The sequence below is a fragment of the Notothenia coriiceps genome, unplaced genomic scaffold, assembly GCF_000735185.1.
Source record: "Notothenia coriiceps isolate Sejong01 unplaced genomic scaffold, NC01 NC01_scaffold00005900, whole genome shotgun sequence".
Classification (NCBI taxonomy): Eukaryota; Metazoa; Chordata; class Actinopteri; order Perciformes; family Nototheniidae; genus Notothenia; species Notothenia coriiceps.
In genome coordinates this window covers 1,689-17,353 of record NW_011338601.1, presented here as the reverse complement: position 1 = coordinate 17,353, position 15,665 = coordinate 1,689, and the positions used below count along the sequence as shown (strand labels likewise).

The window sequence follows — 15,665 nt, the reverse complement described above, 5'->3', positions numbered from 1 at the left end:
TTTTCAAATGAGTGTGCAAGTTTGATGTATTGCCAGCCGGGTAACCAATTTTAGTTGAACAATGCCGACAAACAGCTTTGGTTCGGTCCACCTGTCTTTGTCCGTCATCCTTGTACGTAACTGCGAAACCAAAACGTTCCCAAACCGGAGACTTCAATGATGCTGGAGGATTTTTGAGCTCAACTTTATCTGCGTTCGCCATTTCGACAGTTCCTCAAATTACTGACTACATTTGAACGCATCCCTCTGACCAGCTCTCATAGTATGCCTCTCGTCCAATGAAATGACTTGCTCGCTCTATGACGCGTTGAACACAATGTGAGCAAATTACTTACCTGAGATTACTTCCAAAAGGTTCTTTCCGGGCCAACAACCGGGCTGAGTATGCTAAACTAGTGAGAGAATCGCTGGCAACTACAACAAAATGAACATATTTTATCGTGATTTAATTGTAATACACGTTTCAAAAATGATGCCGAAGTAACAACATACTGATACCGGTTAGTAAAAACCATGAATTAATGCTTTGACAAGTCTGCAGACAGACGGCAGGCGAAAAGCCTTTTAAAATGTGTGTTTTCTGAATGGAGATCGGCTAAGCTAACGTTGTATATGCTCCGACCGTCCACACTCACAACAACGGCCTACAGACATAAATAAACCAGCGACTGTATTCTCCATGACACAGACAGTCTGTGGTTTGGACTTGTTTAACTTTTGTCTAGTTTCTGAACAGATATGAGGAGCTGTGAGCCCTGAGGGCTAACAGCTAACCGCTGATGTTGGTTTTGTGTTTCACATTGAAGATGACGTCACGGCTCCGCCTACACTGCGTTACTATAGTTACTGCCCCAGCTACTAAACTGTAATGGAAACGCAGCATAAAGTGAGCCTGGACTACCAAGGCCTAACTATATCGTACTAAGCCGTGCGAGGCCCTGCAGTGGAAATGTGCCATAAGACACACACGGGTGACAATATGCTGTTAAACTTGTGCTTACAGAAGGCACATTTTTTTGTTATATAACGTTCTCCAGCTCCAGCCTGTTTTAATAACATTTTTAATGCAGTTCGCAAAAGCTGCTGACTTTCATCATGTTGAAATCAAAGGGGTTGCTATTCCTCTCATGCCTAATCTTCTCAATCAATGAGGGTGGAAGTCCCTTATGAAATACTGGAAGCACATCATTCAGGGTCTGATATATATATGATAAAGTAATGTTTATATCTGAGTGGGATTTTTGATGTATTCCTGCTGGATATGGCTTTTTATTTCTATTCACACTGATGCCAAGATATTTCTTTATTCTCTCCATGCCACCACTGCATCTGTCAGCTTCCAGTCTTTTTAGTTTTGAGTCTGATTTATAATGTTCTCCTCACCTTGTCCCTCCTCTACAGGCAGAGACACCGAAGGAGAACTGTCTGTCTGGCATCAGTGTGCTGGACGTGGATGTGTGTGATGGAAAGAGTGTGTTTGAGGAGGACAAGGCCTGCCTGCCTCTGAAGAAGGACAAGTATCTGTCCGAGGAGCACAGCAGCGGCATCGGGGGCTCGTCCTGCATGTCGTCGCCTCGCCAAAGCGTTTCCGACAGCGACGAGGGCAGCGACATGGCCGACACCACCGCCAGCACCGTGCAGTACTCCTCCGTGGTGGCTTCAAACGGTTACAAGGGCCAGACCCCCAACCCCCACCCCCAGCAGGCGGTGTTTTCCCGCTCAGAGTCCACGCAGCCCCTGCTAGACTCTGAGGAGAACCCAGATATGATGATACAGGAAGGTAGCAGACAGTCTCAGCGTTTCAAACAAGAAAACCCAGCGGAAATCCACCTTCTGAAGATGGATCAGCAGCAGCAGCAGGAGGAGGGGGTGGAGTCGTTGGATTTCTGTCCCCTGGATGAGGAGAGCGAGCAGACGAAGCCTTCAGAGGGTCAATCGGTAGCATCCAGCTATATGTCTCAGAGGGAGGGGTACAGGCCACAGTGAGATCATAGACAAAACCCAAAATAAGCCTGAAGGAAGTTAGCGGTGCGTTGTAGCTAATTTTCCTTAGTGGCCAAACGATGGTGTTGCAACCGCGTCACGTGATGCCTTGGGGCTCAAAAAAGACTTTTCCCATTGACTTACATTGCGAACGAGGCGGCTGTTAATCGGCAAATCATTTTCTTTAAAGGTCACCTGTTATATAAAAACCTGTCTGAAAATGAGCTGATCAGATTTTGGCCACTTTATGATGTCATAACGATTTTTTGGCTTGTGTAACCATTAGCCAATCAGCAACCAAGGTAACACCCACCCACCTTATCACCTGAATCTCCTCCTAGAGCACCATTGTGTTCTTTTTAACCAAATATCTCTCAGAGGGGCGTGGGGAGGGGCTCCTTACTTTCATCTAAAGTAACAGACAGAGAATCAGCACTTTTGAAATAGGGCTGAAACAGAGGGGATTATGGGATGCTGCAATGATCTGTTTGGTGTTTCGAGCCAATCAGAGACATGTTGTGTATATATCTGAGATCTATAACATATTGATGAAAAACAGTATAATAGTGGACCTTTAAGATGGTTCAACAGTCTGTATAGCTCTTATTTAAATCATTAACAGCTCAAAGTGGTAACATTCGCCAAAAGCTGTATTGTATTATTTTCCGTCTCCGTTATTGGACTGAGCCGAAAAAAACCTGACGTGACAGACTTTTGGAGGCGGGGCTTAAGGGAAAACGCAAGGTTGCATGCTCTACTGACCCAATGGGTGCAGAGACTGTCGTAAGATCAATGGAAGATCCGGGTATTTTAGTTTTTTGAGAGTCAAGCCACCGAGCAAGTTCTTTGTATACATCCATGACTCAGATGTGACGTCCATATTAAAGGTTCTGTGCCTTTGATAAAGCTGGAGATGGAGAGCGGAACTTTTGTCTCCCCCTTGTGGCAGGGAGTGACATTACATATTATACATTTCAACACTATTTTTTAAAAACTTTTATCCTTTTTTCTGGAATTTCATTTAAATTTGGAGCTTCCCACTCCAGAATGTCTTGCTTAAAATCACCCCCGTGATGCAAGTGCGGCAATGTCTCTATGGACCCAAGTGAACTGGAGGATACACAGCCTTGTATGAACTTGTTTGGGAACATTCATTTACATTTAAAAGTCAACATTTCAACTCTTTGAGGCATTTAAGTAGATTATACGAGTGTTTCTTATTCGCTTAACCAAGTATACATATTTCAGAATGCACTTTGCAATGTGAATTAGAGGTTGTAGCAGTAGTAGTTTGCTAGCTTTGCACTCAAATGCATAAAAGACACATCTTTAAATAATGCCCAAAACGGATTTCACAGTATTCTACAGTTACAGTAAATATGTTTCAAAATGTCTCCTCACACCACAGCATGTGCCTTTGTTACTGTGTGCTGCAGCGCCCCCTTGTGGAGGGATGTTACAATGAATTACCCAGGCATTATAATTTCATGGGTCATTGTGAAGCTCTGTATTTACACACACTGCATACGAATGTTATCGAGTTCACACTGACATGTACATGCTGCAAGTGCATGTTTAATTACAAATGTAACTGTCTTTGAAAACTGACAAAAAGCTAATTTAAAATCTAACACATATCTGTGTGATGTAAAGTTTTAGCTCACATGACATCACGTTTCTGCTTTAATTGTGTATGTAATGTCTCTTAATGTGTTTTCATTATATCAGTGTCTCCCCCTCTTTCTCCACAGTCTGTCAGAGCGTTCTTTCTTATTGTCCAACGTTAAAACATGTTGAATATCCGGCTTACTGCTTTGAGTCACGGATAAACTGCTCTGATATGTTTCGATAACTGACAAATATAACTGAAGAGAAACAAAGCTTGCCTGTAACGAGTATAAAAGGAAGTGTCATGCTGGAAAATTGCAGACTGTATTTTGGGTGGTTAGTTTTTCATTTCAATGGGAGCTGTCAGAGAGGTCAAGCATTTCTCCGTGATGACAACGGTCGAGTTGGAATGATGTCAATGATGGTCATTATAAAATATGAAATAAATGTTTTAAATGATGTGTTTCTGGCATTAGTTTACTCAAATATGTGTTTTAAACTTTTTATATATATAATCAGCTCATTATGGGCGCTGTCTTTTAACCAATCACATTTCACCTCAATCTCCAGCAGCCAATCATCGAGCTGCAGTCAAAGTTTACAATTGTTCTCCTTTCTCCTTCAGTCAGCTGTGATTTCAGGTGTTTATTCAGCGGCCGCCTCCACCTCCATTCATCCTGTTCAGTAAGTACATTATTTAAGTAAGTGTCTCTACTTTAAAGAGTCCTCTCCTGCTGATGTTCAGGTGTATATCAGTATGTAGTGTCTCTACTTTAAAGAGTCCTCTCCTGCTGATGTTCAGGTGTATATCAGTATGTAGTGTCTCTACTTTAAAGAGTCCTCTCCTGCTGATGTTCAAGTTCATATCAGTATGTAGTGTCTCTACTTTAAAGAGTCCTCTCCTGCTGATGTTCAGGTTCATATCAGTATGTAGTGTCTCTACTTTAAAGAGTCCTCTCCTGCTGATGTTCAGGTGTATATCAGTATGTAGTGTCTCTACTTTAAAGAGTCCTCTCCTGCTGATGTTCAGGTGTATATCAGTATATAGTGTCTCTACTTTAAAGAGTCCTCTCCTGCTGATGTTCAGGTGTATATCAGTATCTAGTCCTGCTGATGTTCAGGTGTATAACAGTGTCTCTACTTTAAAAAGTCCTCTCCTTCAATAAGTCCTCTCCTTCAGGGATTTTAGCCTTTGACGACCATTTACATGTACAAAAACATATAGAATACACTACAGTAGGGGGAGAACCCCCGAAAGCATAATAGGTATATTTTGATGTGAATGGTTTTGTACTTTTACTCAAATACATTTAAATAAAGTTGTACTTGTAACAGAGTATTTTCTACACTGTGGCAGCATTATTTTGGACAATATAAAATGTCATCGTTGACATATTGTTTGCCCCTTCCAACAGTAAACCTTAAATGGTAAATGTAAAGTAATTTAACAAAATGATGTACTGTAGAGTTCAGCATTAACACACATTTAAAACTATTCTTGATCTTGAATAAGAGGGCAGCGTACGTCATGTTTTACACCTCAGCCCACACACTGTTTACAGACGCATTTAGTCGAGTATGTCACTTCAAATCTTTAAAAGAAAATCAGACGAAAGCTTTGATAATCCTGTAAAACATTTAATGAACAACATAATAAAGAAAAATGGTCAATACAACCAATAAACATACACTTTTTCTTTTCCAGCAACAATCAGCAAAACGTTTTCCAGACAACTTCGACCTGTTATATTGATGTTTGCTGACCTATAAGTCTGCTACATGAAAAAATACGTAAACACATAAACATCTCACGTATTAAGAGTACAAAATGATGTCGATAGATTGTCTTTAGATCGATTAGACCGATGTCACAAAGGCAGTGTAACTGTAAATAGGCCACCTCTTGAGTACAGCTGAGAAATACTGGTTGCCTTTACTTCAGATCGTGATCTTTCTCCTGGCGGCTACTGATGACATTTACAGTTAGACTTCAGCGTTTGAGATCAGGTCTGCCACACACAATGCCTTTTTCATTCCTTGTCTTCATTGGGAAATTCTCGAAACAACCTCCATGGCTACGTTTAGGCTCCACTTAAGCGCTCTTTCTCTGAGGTAACATGCTCCTGTGTTGGGAGCATTCTCAACAGCACGGAGAACCCGCTGATTCAGGTTTCTGGATCAAAGTTGGAACTTGACGGGCGTTTTAGCGATTTAGAAAGTCCAATTTCAAGACATGAGAGGCAGCACTTGTTTGAGAACAGTAGTAGGACATCCATTTTGTTCTTCTTTTGAGAGTTCCTCTTTGCATGCATTCAGCTGGGGTCCATAAAGCACCTTTTATATAATGTAACATAGCACCATTTTTTCATATACTTTTCCTATTACACTGGGACCCAACCATTGGCATGCATACACTCTAAAAACTTTGTTTTCTTGGTTATCATGTCTAAACGTAGCATTGTTTTTAAACATTACAAGGCAAGTAATGAATATTCATACAGTACTTTATATTTAGAAGACGAACTAATACAGTACACATTAAAGAAAGTGCCGGAGTACAAAGCGTCCTAGTTTTTTAAAGTCTTACTCTACAGGACTATAGGACACACCAATGTATAACGTTACATTTATCTAAATAAACACCTTTTCACATTTTCATTACTCACTTCGGTTCATTTTTGAATGATTACCAAACATCTACTCTTTTTAAACTCCCCACTGCGAGACTCTGATGGTGAACAGAAGGCAAAACGAACAGCAGAACACTCTACCGCTGACACACACAAACACACACACACACACACACACACACAAACACACACACCCTCTTTACTCTGATGGTGAACAGAAGGCAAAACGAACAGCAGAACACTCTAACGCTGACACACACACACACACACACACTTCCTCTTTACTCTGATGGTGTAAAAGGATAATAAGCCATCTAGTATAATAACAGGAACAATATTTCTGACGAGCAGAGACACAGTCGGCGTGTGAAGGTGCGTTAAGGCGTCGGAGGAGGAACATTGGGCCTTTGTGAAAAGAACCACATCTACATCCTGCTGCAGCGCTGCGTTCACTGGCCACTGAAAACAAGACTTCAAGGACAATAGCAGCAGTTAGTCTTTAATGTAACAACACATACTTGGGTTTCACTTTCCTAAATGTAACGATGGAGCAGCGAGTGAAGTCACTTCTTAATGTCCTTTCAGACTTCTGAGGATGGACAACCTCTCATATGTGGTTAGAAGCTCCAGGAAAAGTACATCTTGCCTTTTTGAATGTTGTATAAAAGCAGGTAAATACACTGGAGCAGACAGCAGTTTTAAATATTTGACGTGATGTGACGTTCCCTAAAGTCCAGCCGAGCACAGCTGCTGCCCCCCCACCCTGTCCGTGACCTTTACTATTTTACAGCCACCTTTTAAAAGTACAAAGAGGATGCGCACGCTGTTTACAGGAATGAAAATATCACACTTTTCAAATGTATCTGGTTTCCCTTTTCCGTCTTTAACGCCATGCGTGCAAATCCATTTTAACGCTTTGTTTCACAGCTCCATCATTTATGAATAATTTAACCGGGACGATTCATGGAGAGCACCACCGTTATTTCCGGTTATTCCACACTCATTATAGTCCAGTTTGCCTAAACCACTTAAGAGATGAAGCTACAAGTAGGTTACATTTGAAGCAGGAAGCCAACTGTGACAAAGGGGTTCAGTTTGACAAAAATATTATTGACATTATCACATGTTTCATTGAGGGACGTGTGTATTAATATGTATAACTCCACGGTGGTTATCATATCTAAAGTGTTCAGCAGTCAGTCAAATGCCAACAGCTATTTACGCCATTTCTTCCCATATTTTTTTCTCTTTATGATGCGTTACTGTAGAGAAAACGCACCAGCAGAGCGTCACGATGCTCACAGATGGAACGGCGGCTTTAGCTAAATGCTAACCATTTAAAACAGGAAGTTTCCATGTTCCCTTCATCCTCCTTATCGCTTGTCTTCTGGGTCAGAGTTCAGCTACAACAGATCTGGAGATGAATCCACATTTTGACTAGTAGTAAATAAAGGATACAGGATGTGGTGGTTTAATATTAAGGGGAACAAAAAGCATAACCAATATGAATACATTAAATACCCACTTTTTATTATGCAAATACATTGTTATGAATACAGACAAGGCATTTGCATCTTCTTTTTTTTTAAATCTGTCTATGTATACTTGTTAAGTCTGTCAGACAAATAATCTAAATCTCACTCTGATTTGCTTTTGCTCTGCACTATGATATATTTGTACACCACTGCATCCAGCACAACTTTTTAAATATACAGAAAACAATGAAAGCTAACAAATCACTCGAGTGAGGTTTTAGAGCCAGGGTCATTTTTGAATCAAAAAGTTTGTTCATGTTGGTCTCGTTACATTTTGTAAAATGAGCACAACGTTGAAACATCTGCTATCAGTGAGCAGTCACAGAGCTAGAAGAGCCTTATGTTCATCAATATCATAATACTTCTGATAGTGCGTGATGAAAACGTGTCTGTCATGTCTTTCTCAGGCTCCGTTTAAAAAGGAAAATGAATCAATTTAATCAGAACATCTAATTCACTCATTAATTTGAAAAACGACATTGTTGCGTTCAGTCGCAGTGCCATCTATGATGTCCAATTAAAAAAAATCCTCACATAGCTTAGCATGCTGTAAATGTACCATAATTAGCATTAGCAGCAACGAACGATGCCTTGTTTCCTGACAGCAGGGTTAGGATGGATCAGATGGACATTATCATTGTTGGAAGAAGTACTCCATACAAGTAAAAGTCCTGGATTCAAAGTGTTACTTAAGTAAAAGTACACAAGTATTGTTATCTAAAGGTACTTAAAGTATGTCCTAAAAGTCCTCATGATGCAGAATGACTCTTTATACAGTAATATATTAAAATTGACAATATATTAGCCCGTTTATCAGACACAAGTACATTTTAGGATTGTAATTCGTCAAAGTCTTATGGCGCTTTTCCACTTCAGGGCCTCTCGGCTTAGTACTGTATGGCTAGGCCTCGTTAGGACTGACTCACTTTATGCTGCGTTTCCATTACAGTTTAGGAACTGGGGTAGTAACTATAGTAACGCAGTGTAGGCGGAGCCGTGACGTCATCTTCAATGCGAAACACAGAAAACCAACATCAGCCGTTAGCTGTTAGCACTCAGCTCACAGCTCCTCATATCTGTTCAGAAACTAGACAAAAGTTAAACAAGTACAAACCACAGACTGTCTGTGTCATGGAGAATACAGTCGCTGGTTTATTTATGTCTGTAGGCCGTTGTTGTGAGTGTGGACGGTCGGAGCACTGCGTTAGCTTAGCCGGTCTCCATTCAGAAAACACGCATTTTAAAAGGTTTTTCGCCTGCCGTCTGTCTGCAGACTTGTCAAAGCATTAATTCATGGTTTTTACTAACTGGTATCAATATGTTGTTACTTCGGCATCATTTTGAAACGTGTATTACAATTAAATCATTGACAAATATGTTCATTTTGTTGTAGTTGTCAGGGATTCTCTCACTAGTTTAGCATACTCAGCCCGGTTGTTGGCCCGGAAAGAACCTTGATTATGGAGAGCCAGAAAACTGTGAAAAAGTACCCGCTATCCTGAACTACGCCTAGTGGAAACGCAACCAGAAACGGGCCGGGCACGGCACGCTTAAACCGCGCTCTGCGCTGTAGTGGAAATGCGCCATAAAGAGTCTGGGTTAGTAGTTCAGGACGGCATCATATCAATGAAGTATATGTAATAAGCATATGTAAATTATCAATTGTCAGTGTTACATAAATATAGGAGTAAAAAGAATGTTATCTTCCTCTGAAATATAGTGAAGTGGAAGTATACAGTAGCATTAAATGGAGAAAAAAGAATGTACTTGCACAGTACTTGAGTAAATGTACTTAGTGACTTTCTACCACTGAATTACAAAAGTTTCCCATCAGAGACATTGCTTATAATCTGTGTATTTTAGACTCGATTACATATGAATATTTGAAGTTTGCCTGTGTGGAAAAAAAGGGACTTAGTTAGTGCCGTTGCCAAATACTGCTCTCCACCCTGTTCCTGTCCACAGGAGGAAATCTGCTCTCAGACGTTGTGCTCATTTCACAAAGTGAGACTTCAGTGTCTGGCTTTAATTGTATTATCTAACTGTAGTCAGTCAGAAATGGACACACAGCATGATGGGAGTTTTGTTTAACTGCATCAGATTGAGGGATCCATGATTGTCTCTTTATACCGAAGGCTTGGATAGAAATGGTCCCTCCGTCGACTGATTACAGAGCAGCAGAACGAAAGTGCAGCTTTTATTTAAAGTGCTTTTTGGAGAGATATTTGGAATACAAAAGACGGATATATCTCTCAGGAGAACAAATATCACGTCTTTATCTTTATATATCTTTTACCGGGGCGACATTTAATCTTTGCCTCTTGAGCAAACGATCACTAGCTATCATACTGAATCAAATCCATGTAAAGCATTGAATATATATTCTAATATATTGTGCTTTGAATTATACTTCCTACAAGTGCTATATATAACTTTTGCCATTCGTATGAAAATAAAACAACTCACTGAATCATGAAGGTTCATGTCCTACACCGGACAGTACACAAACACACCAAGCCCGACTATCCTGTGCTTCTCATGCACCTAAAGGCATCACACCAGCACAAACATCTACACTGAACTTATTCTACACACCTCTACCAGTCACTTCCTCTGACCTCCTCTCTTTTTACTTGGAGTTAACAGCAGTGCGTTCTGCAGAGTGACACTGAGACAGAGGGCCTGACTCAGACGTGTGTGTGTGTGTGTGTGTGTGTGTGTGTGTGTGTGTGTGTGTGTGTGTGTGTGTGTGTGTGTGTGTGTGTGTGTGTGTGTGTGTGTGTGTGTGTGTGTGTGTGTTTCATTTGCAGTCCATGGACTAACATGATGTATAAAGCTCTTTTCAGTGTCTAATGCTATTATAGTCATTTTCAGTTCTGATTGGTCAACCCCTTACATATGTCCCGCCCCTTAGCCTATCACGTAAAAGGCGCTGGAGCGCTAGCCAATAGAAGTGTTTCATCGTGATGTCACTATATGGATGAGTGTCCACTTTACATGGAGATATTGAAGAACTTTTCTGAGTAAATCTCTGGTAAATGGGAAATAGAGTTAGTGGGGAAGTTGTGTGTGAGTTTGTAGTTGGACGTTTTAATATACTTTTGACTTTTAAGATAAGGACTTTTTGCCGTTCGATGAATTCTCCAAGTTATCTTCAGGAATTCAAGGGCAGAGGTGAGTAATTGTAACACAATGGTCGCTTTATGAGATATGTTTTCCTTTAAACCCAGTCTGAATCAGGCTCTTTGTCTTGCATGCAGGTCACATTACACACACACACACACACACACACACACACACACACACACACACACACACACACACACACACACACACACACACAGCTCAATGTACAGCGCCCGCCATTCAAGCTCTAATGGGGAAGCAGCAACTTTTAGGGACAGCCAAACACACCACAGGAGTGAGACATGGACGCCTGGACTGCATGTCGTCCTCCTCAGTAGATACAGTAGTTTGGAAAGGTCAAATACACGGTTCTGCAGAGAGAAGCACGATGGTGGTACAAGGCCTGTTTGAGAGGAGGCTGAGCCCTTTGTAAGCCACCACAACAAGGTCTACCTTCACCTGTTTCTGATCTGAGCTGTCCCACTACTTCATATTAATAACAGAAAACGTTTCAAGTATTCACAACCGTTTTAAAGGCATTACTTTACAAGATGTCCTTGGTTCACTACCCGGGGATTAATCTCAGGACTCATGATTAACGGGATATGTAAAGACAAAACATTTGTCCAGACTTTTGTTGAGTTGTGAGATTAAAGTCAGAATTTTTAAATCAGAAATTCTGACTTTAATCTCAGGAAAAAACAACAAATGCTCACTTGGCACTAAGCCTCTTCCGTATTATTCTTATTATTTTTTTAATGCTGACAAGTTGACCTCCTCATGCCACAAGAGTAATCTGTTATGAATGAATTTTGGCGACAAAAGGTGCATAAATGTGAACTGTTTTCTCAGGTTTTGGTGCAGAGCCGTGTTTTGTCTGCTTGTAGTTTAACACCTCATCTGAGAGAGAACACACACACTCCCATTTAACAGTCTGGTTGGTTTTCCTTCGTGATTGTGTGGACTACTGAAGACCTGTGATCATCTCATCACAACACCTTTCCTTCAAGAGTGTCAATCTGAACTGCCATATAGTATAACTGATATAAAAACAGCAACACACTTATCCTCACGAATAACTACATCTACATATATCTTTTCAAGCAGCAGTCACTGTCTGTTTTCTCTTTTCTGCTTTAACCGAATGGGGAGAAGAGATTCAAATATATTAATGTGGTGATCTTTAAATGTCACACGTCAATTTTTTCCAAGTGTTTAAAGTTCAATGCAGGTACCAAGTCACAAACATGTGACTCATCTTACTGGAACACAATGTTTTATATTACAATGTGTTAGTGGACTAAGTGCCTGTGTTGGATAGATTTATCATAAAAGAGATATATTGCACTAGCTAATACATTTTGGGATTCATTTTGGCTTGTATGCCAACTCAGTTAACAACTGTAAACTGATCGGTGCTTTTCCACTGACAAAAGCACTACGGCAGAACACTAACAAAGGGCCCTGTCGGTGTGTTATCACAGGAAATGGAAGATAAATTGCACACAGCAGAAACCAGCCCATAGTGTCCTGCTTCTCCTTTGAACTTTCCTTTCTCCCCTCACCTCCATGCTGCCGAGGTAAGCAGCGAATCAGCACATTGCTACATCTGACACACTGCAGGCTATTCTTTCACTCTGGTCGCCTTCACAAAGTGCTTTTGCAGAATGCACTGCGGGGAAACGGTATCTTTGGGGTATCATCTACTCTGTGTGTGTGTGTGTGTGTTTTGCAGTATTATTCAAATGTAATTCTTTCTGATGAATGACACACCAGTGTAGGATTAACCATAGTTGGTCCACTGACAGGCAACACACACCAGCAGTGTGAGGCCTGTCACAACACTTGTCAAAACACAAGACACAAGCAGATCCCACATGTGAGGTCTTCTGTTCTTTTTTAGTTGCTATTTAAATGTAAATGTAATGAATAAATGTAGCATTTTTCTCATTGCACGATCTATACGGAATACATAATAAGTATATTTATTATATATATGTTCTTTTTTTTTCCCCTTCAGCGATCATTTGTGGTTTTTCTGCATCGTAAAACTGATTTAAGGTGCAGGAATGAGTCCTAAATCCTGGAAATGTGTCAGCATTTTTCCCACTTCCAGATCCCTCGTCTCAACATCAATGTTTTTTTTTAACTGGTTTTTGGTTAGATGCCTGAAATAAGATCTGTGGTTAACACAAGCCGAGGAGATTTACACGTTATGTTCTACACCATAAAATACGTCAGAGGCTTCTATGTGTGTTAAAAACAGGGGTTACTGACTAATGATTAAAAGAGACAATTAAACGTCATCATGCCAAACATTAGCTGCCTTTAGCTCAGCGGTGGTGATGCCCATCCATGATGTAGTTCCTTTATTGCGTAACGTTAGCTTTTTACTACTGCCGCTTGCAATCATTTAATTACGGTAAGATTATCCTTCAAATCAAAACGTGTAAGTATCACAAACTTGTGCTACCCGGATATATCTTATTTTCGGCAATACTTTATATACTTTGGGAGCTAATATATTAAAGTGGTTTAGCAGGCACCACATTCCTAATAACACTAGCATCACCTTTCAATGTCACTTATAATTACTGTACACTCTTGAGGTTTATAGGGGAGGGATGGGGGGGATTTAAAAATTCTGCTCAGGGCCCCAAATAGGTTTAGTCTGCCCCTGGCTAAAGTGCATTAAATAGCACTGAGCATTGAACATTTTAGAAAACCAATAGTTGACATTTTCAACATCATTGGGCTATAAACGTATTGGCAGGTTACAATTAGTAGTGTACCAGCCCTTGGTAGATCACATGGGACACTGCATTATAGGGTATTAAGAACAAATAAGGAGAATATTTAGGGTCATTCTGGCAATTAATGCTAACTTCTGGGTCGGCCAACAACATATTGTCATCACTGCACCGCTCTATACGCTTTCCGAGCCAAAATATTAAAGTGGTTTAGCAGGCACCACATTCCTAATAACACTAGCATCATCTTTCAATGTCATTTATAATTACTGTACACTCTTCAAGTTTAAAGGGGAGGGGTGGGGGATTTATAAATTATGCTCAGGGCCACGAATAGGTTTGGTGTGCCCCTGTTGCACTAAACAGCACTGGGCAATGAAAATGTTAGAAAACCAATATTTTTCACCACAACAGATGGGATATGAACTTCTTGGCAGGTTATAATTATAGTTTACCAGCCCTTGGTAGATGAGCCAACACGGGACACTGCATTATAGGCTATTAGGGAGGGACACATAAGGAGAGTATTTAGGGTCATTCTGGATATCTCATGAACGGAATCCCTAGAATACATGCAAAATACACAGCCTACTGCAAGGTCAGTCCTCCTGCTCCTCACTGTCCTGCCGGGCGTCTATCCTCTTCTCTTTGTTGGACGAGAAAATTCGTCGCATCTCCTCTTCGTACCGGATGAAATTCTCTCCAAACCTGGCCCAGGCTTTCATGGGGACGGTGATGGTGTTTCTGTACGGCTGCCGCACCTCGCTGATTTTTAAAAAGATACCGTATCGGTTGGAACCGACGTCAAAGTAAAACCTCTTGTTGTCCACCCTGAAGGACGCAGCCTCGGGGAGCTCGGGGTCTTCGTCTTGGTTCCTGGCGGCGGCTCGGTCGTCGCTGTCTCCATAGTCCTCGATGAGCTGAGACAGCGCGTCCCGGAACTCGATGAGCCCCTGCGCGGGCAGCACGATGGTCTGCTCGATGCCCTGACCGTAGTATCCCATGGTTCCGTGTCCTTTGCTGACAGTCTGCCGGATGCGGAGGAATCGCCCTCTCTGGTTCTCCTTCAGATCCAGGTAATACTTTCTGTTGTCCCTCTCGATGAACTCGCTCTTGAGCACGCGGTGGGCATGTTCGTCTACTGAGCCCGCGGAGCCGCCGGGGGACAGCGCCGCGTGCGGCTCAGTCTGCGCTCTTCTGCGGGAGTCGTGCGCGCGGGCCTGGCCGTTCTTGCTGTGCTCCTCGAACTGCTGTGCCGCGAGGCCGCCCCGCAGTCCGATCCGTGCGTAATAATCGATGAAGTCCCCCAGGCAGTAGCGCAGCGCCGGGGCCATGGACATGGACAGCGTCAGCTTGCTCTTCCTGATGTTGTCATGCCGGCCTCTGCCGATCCACACCTCGGCGATTTTGAGGAAGCGTCCGCGCACACTCTGCTTCACATCCAGGTAGAAGCGTTTCTTCTGGATGTCGACTCGTTTGGAGGCTAACTCCTGGATGTCATTGCCTTGCTGCTGCTGTTGCTGTTGCTGCTGCTGCTGCTGCTGCTGCTGCTGCTGCTGCTGGTGGTGCTGGTGCTGGTGCTGCTGCTGCTGGGATCCGCTCTGAACATATTGCTGAGGATATGTGGGTCTCGGTAAAGAATCTGATGCAATCTTACCCCTGCCTCTTTCCATCCCTCTGCAACATCCATCAGCCATCATGATTTATATTCCACCACTAGACAGCACCCCAGTGGGCGACTAATAGATGAATAAAGCAGGCTTATTCATACAGCTGGCTGCAGCAACACACACAACTTAGCGAGATGCCTCGAATGACCTAAAAATGGCAGCTAGTGTGGAGTCAACCAGCTGATCGAGCTGTGTGTCCCGAAAAAAAGGTCAAGCTGACTGTTTAACCGTTTCCTCTGCAAACTCCCAAGCCACTTTCCATCACCTACATGCCTCACAGACAACCCTTTACCGAGGGAGCCAGGGAAGCAGCCAACCTGAAATGGGAGGAGGCGTCCAATACTACATGAACCCGATGAACCC

At 42.0% G+C, this 15,665-nt stretch overlaps 1 protein-coding gene across 1 annotated transcript in view; it reads right to left on the bottom strand.

Moving 5' to 3' along the window:
* Window positions 1–9,278: 9,278 nt before the first annotated feature.
* The window catches only part of purg (purine-rich element binding protein G), a 6,445-nt gene continuing 58 nt past the window's right edge, over window positions 9,279–15,665 (bottom strand). Inside the window, exon 1 of the mRNA XM_010768646.1 lies at window positions 9,279–15,665. This exon is cut by the window's right edge and continues 58 nt beyond it. Within this exon, the coding sequence (XP_010766948.1) occupies window positions 14,232–15,332 (1,101 nt within the window). The 5' untranslated portion in view covers window positions 15,333–15,665 and the 3' untranslated portion in view covers window positions 9,279–14,231.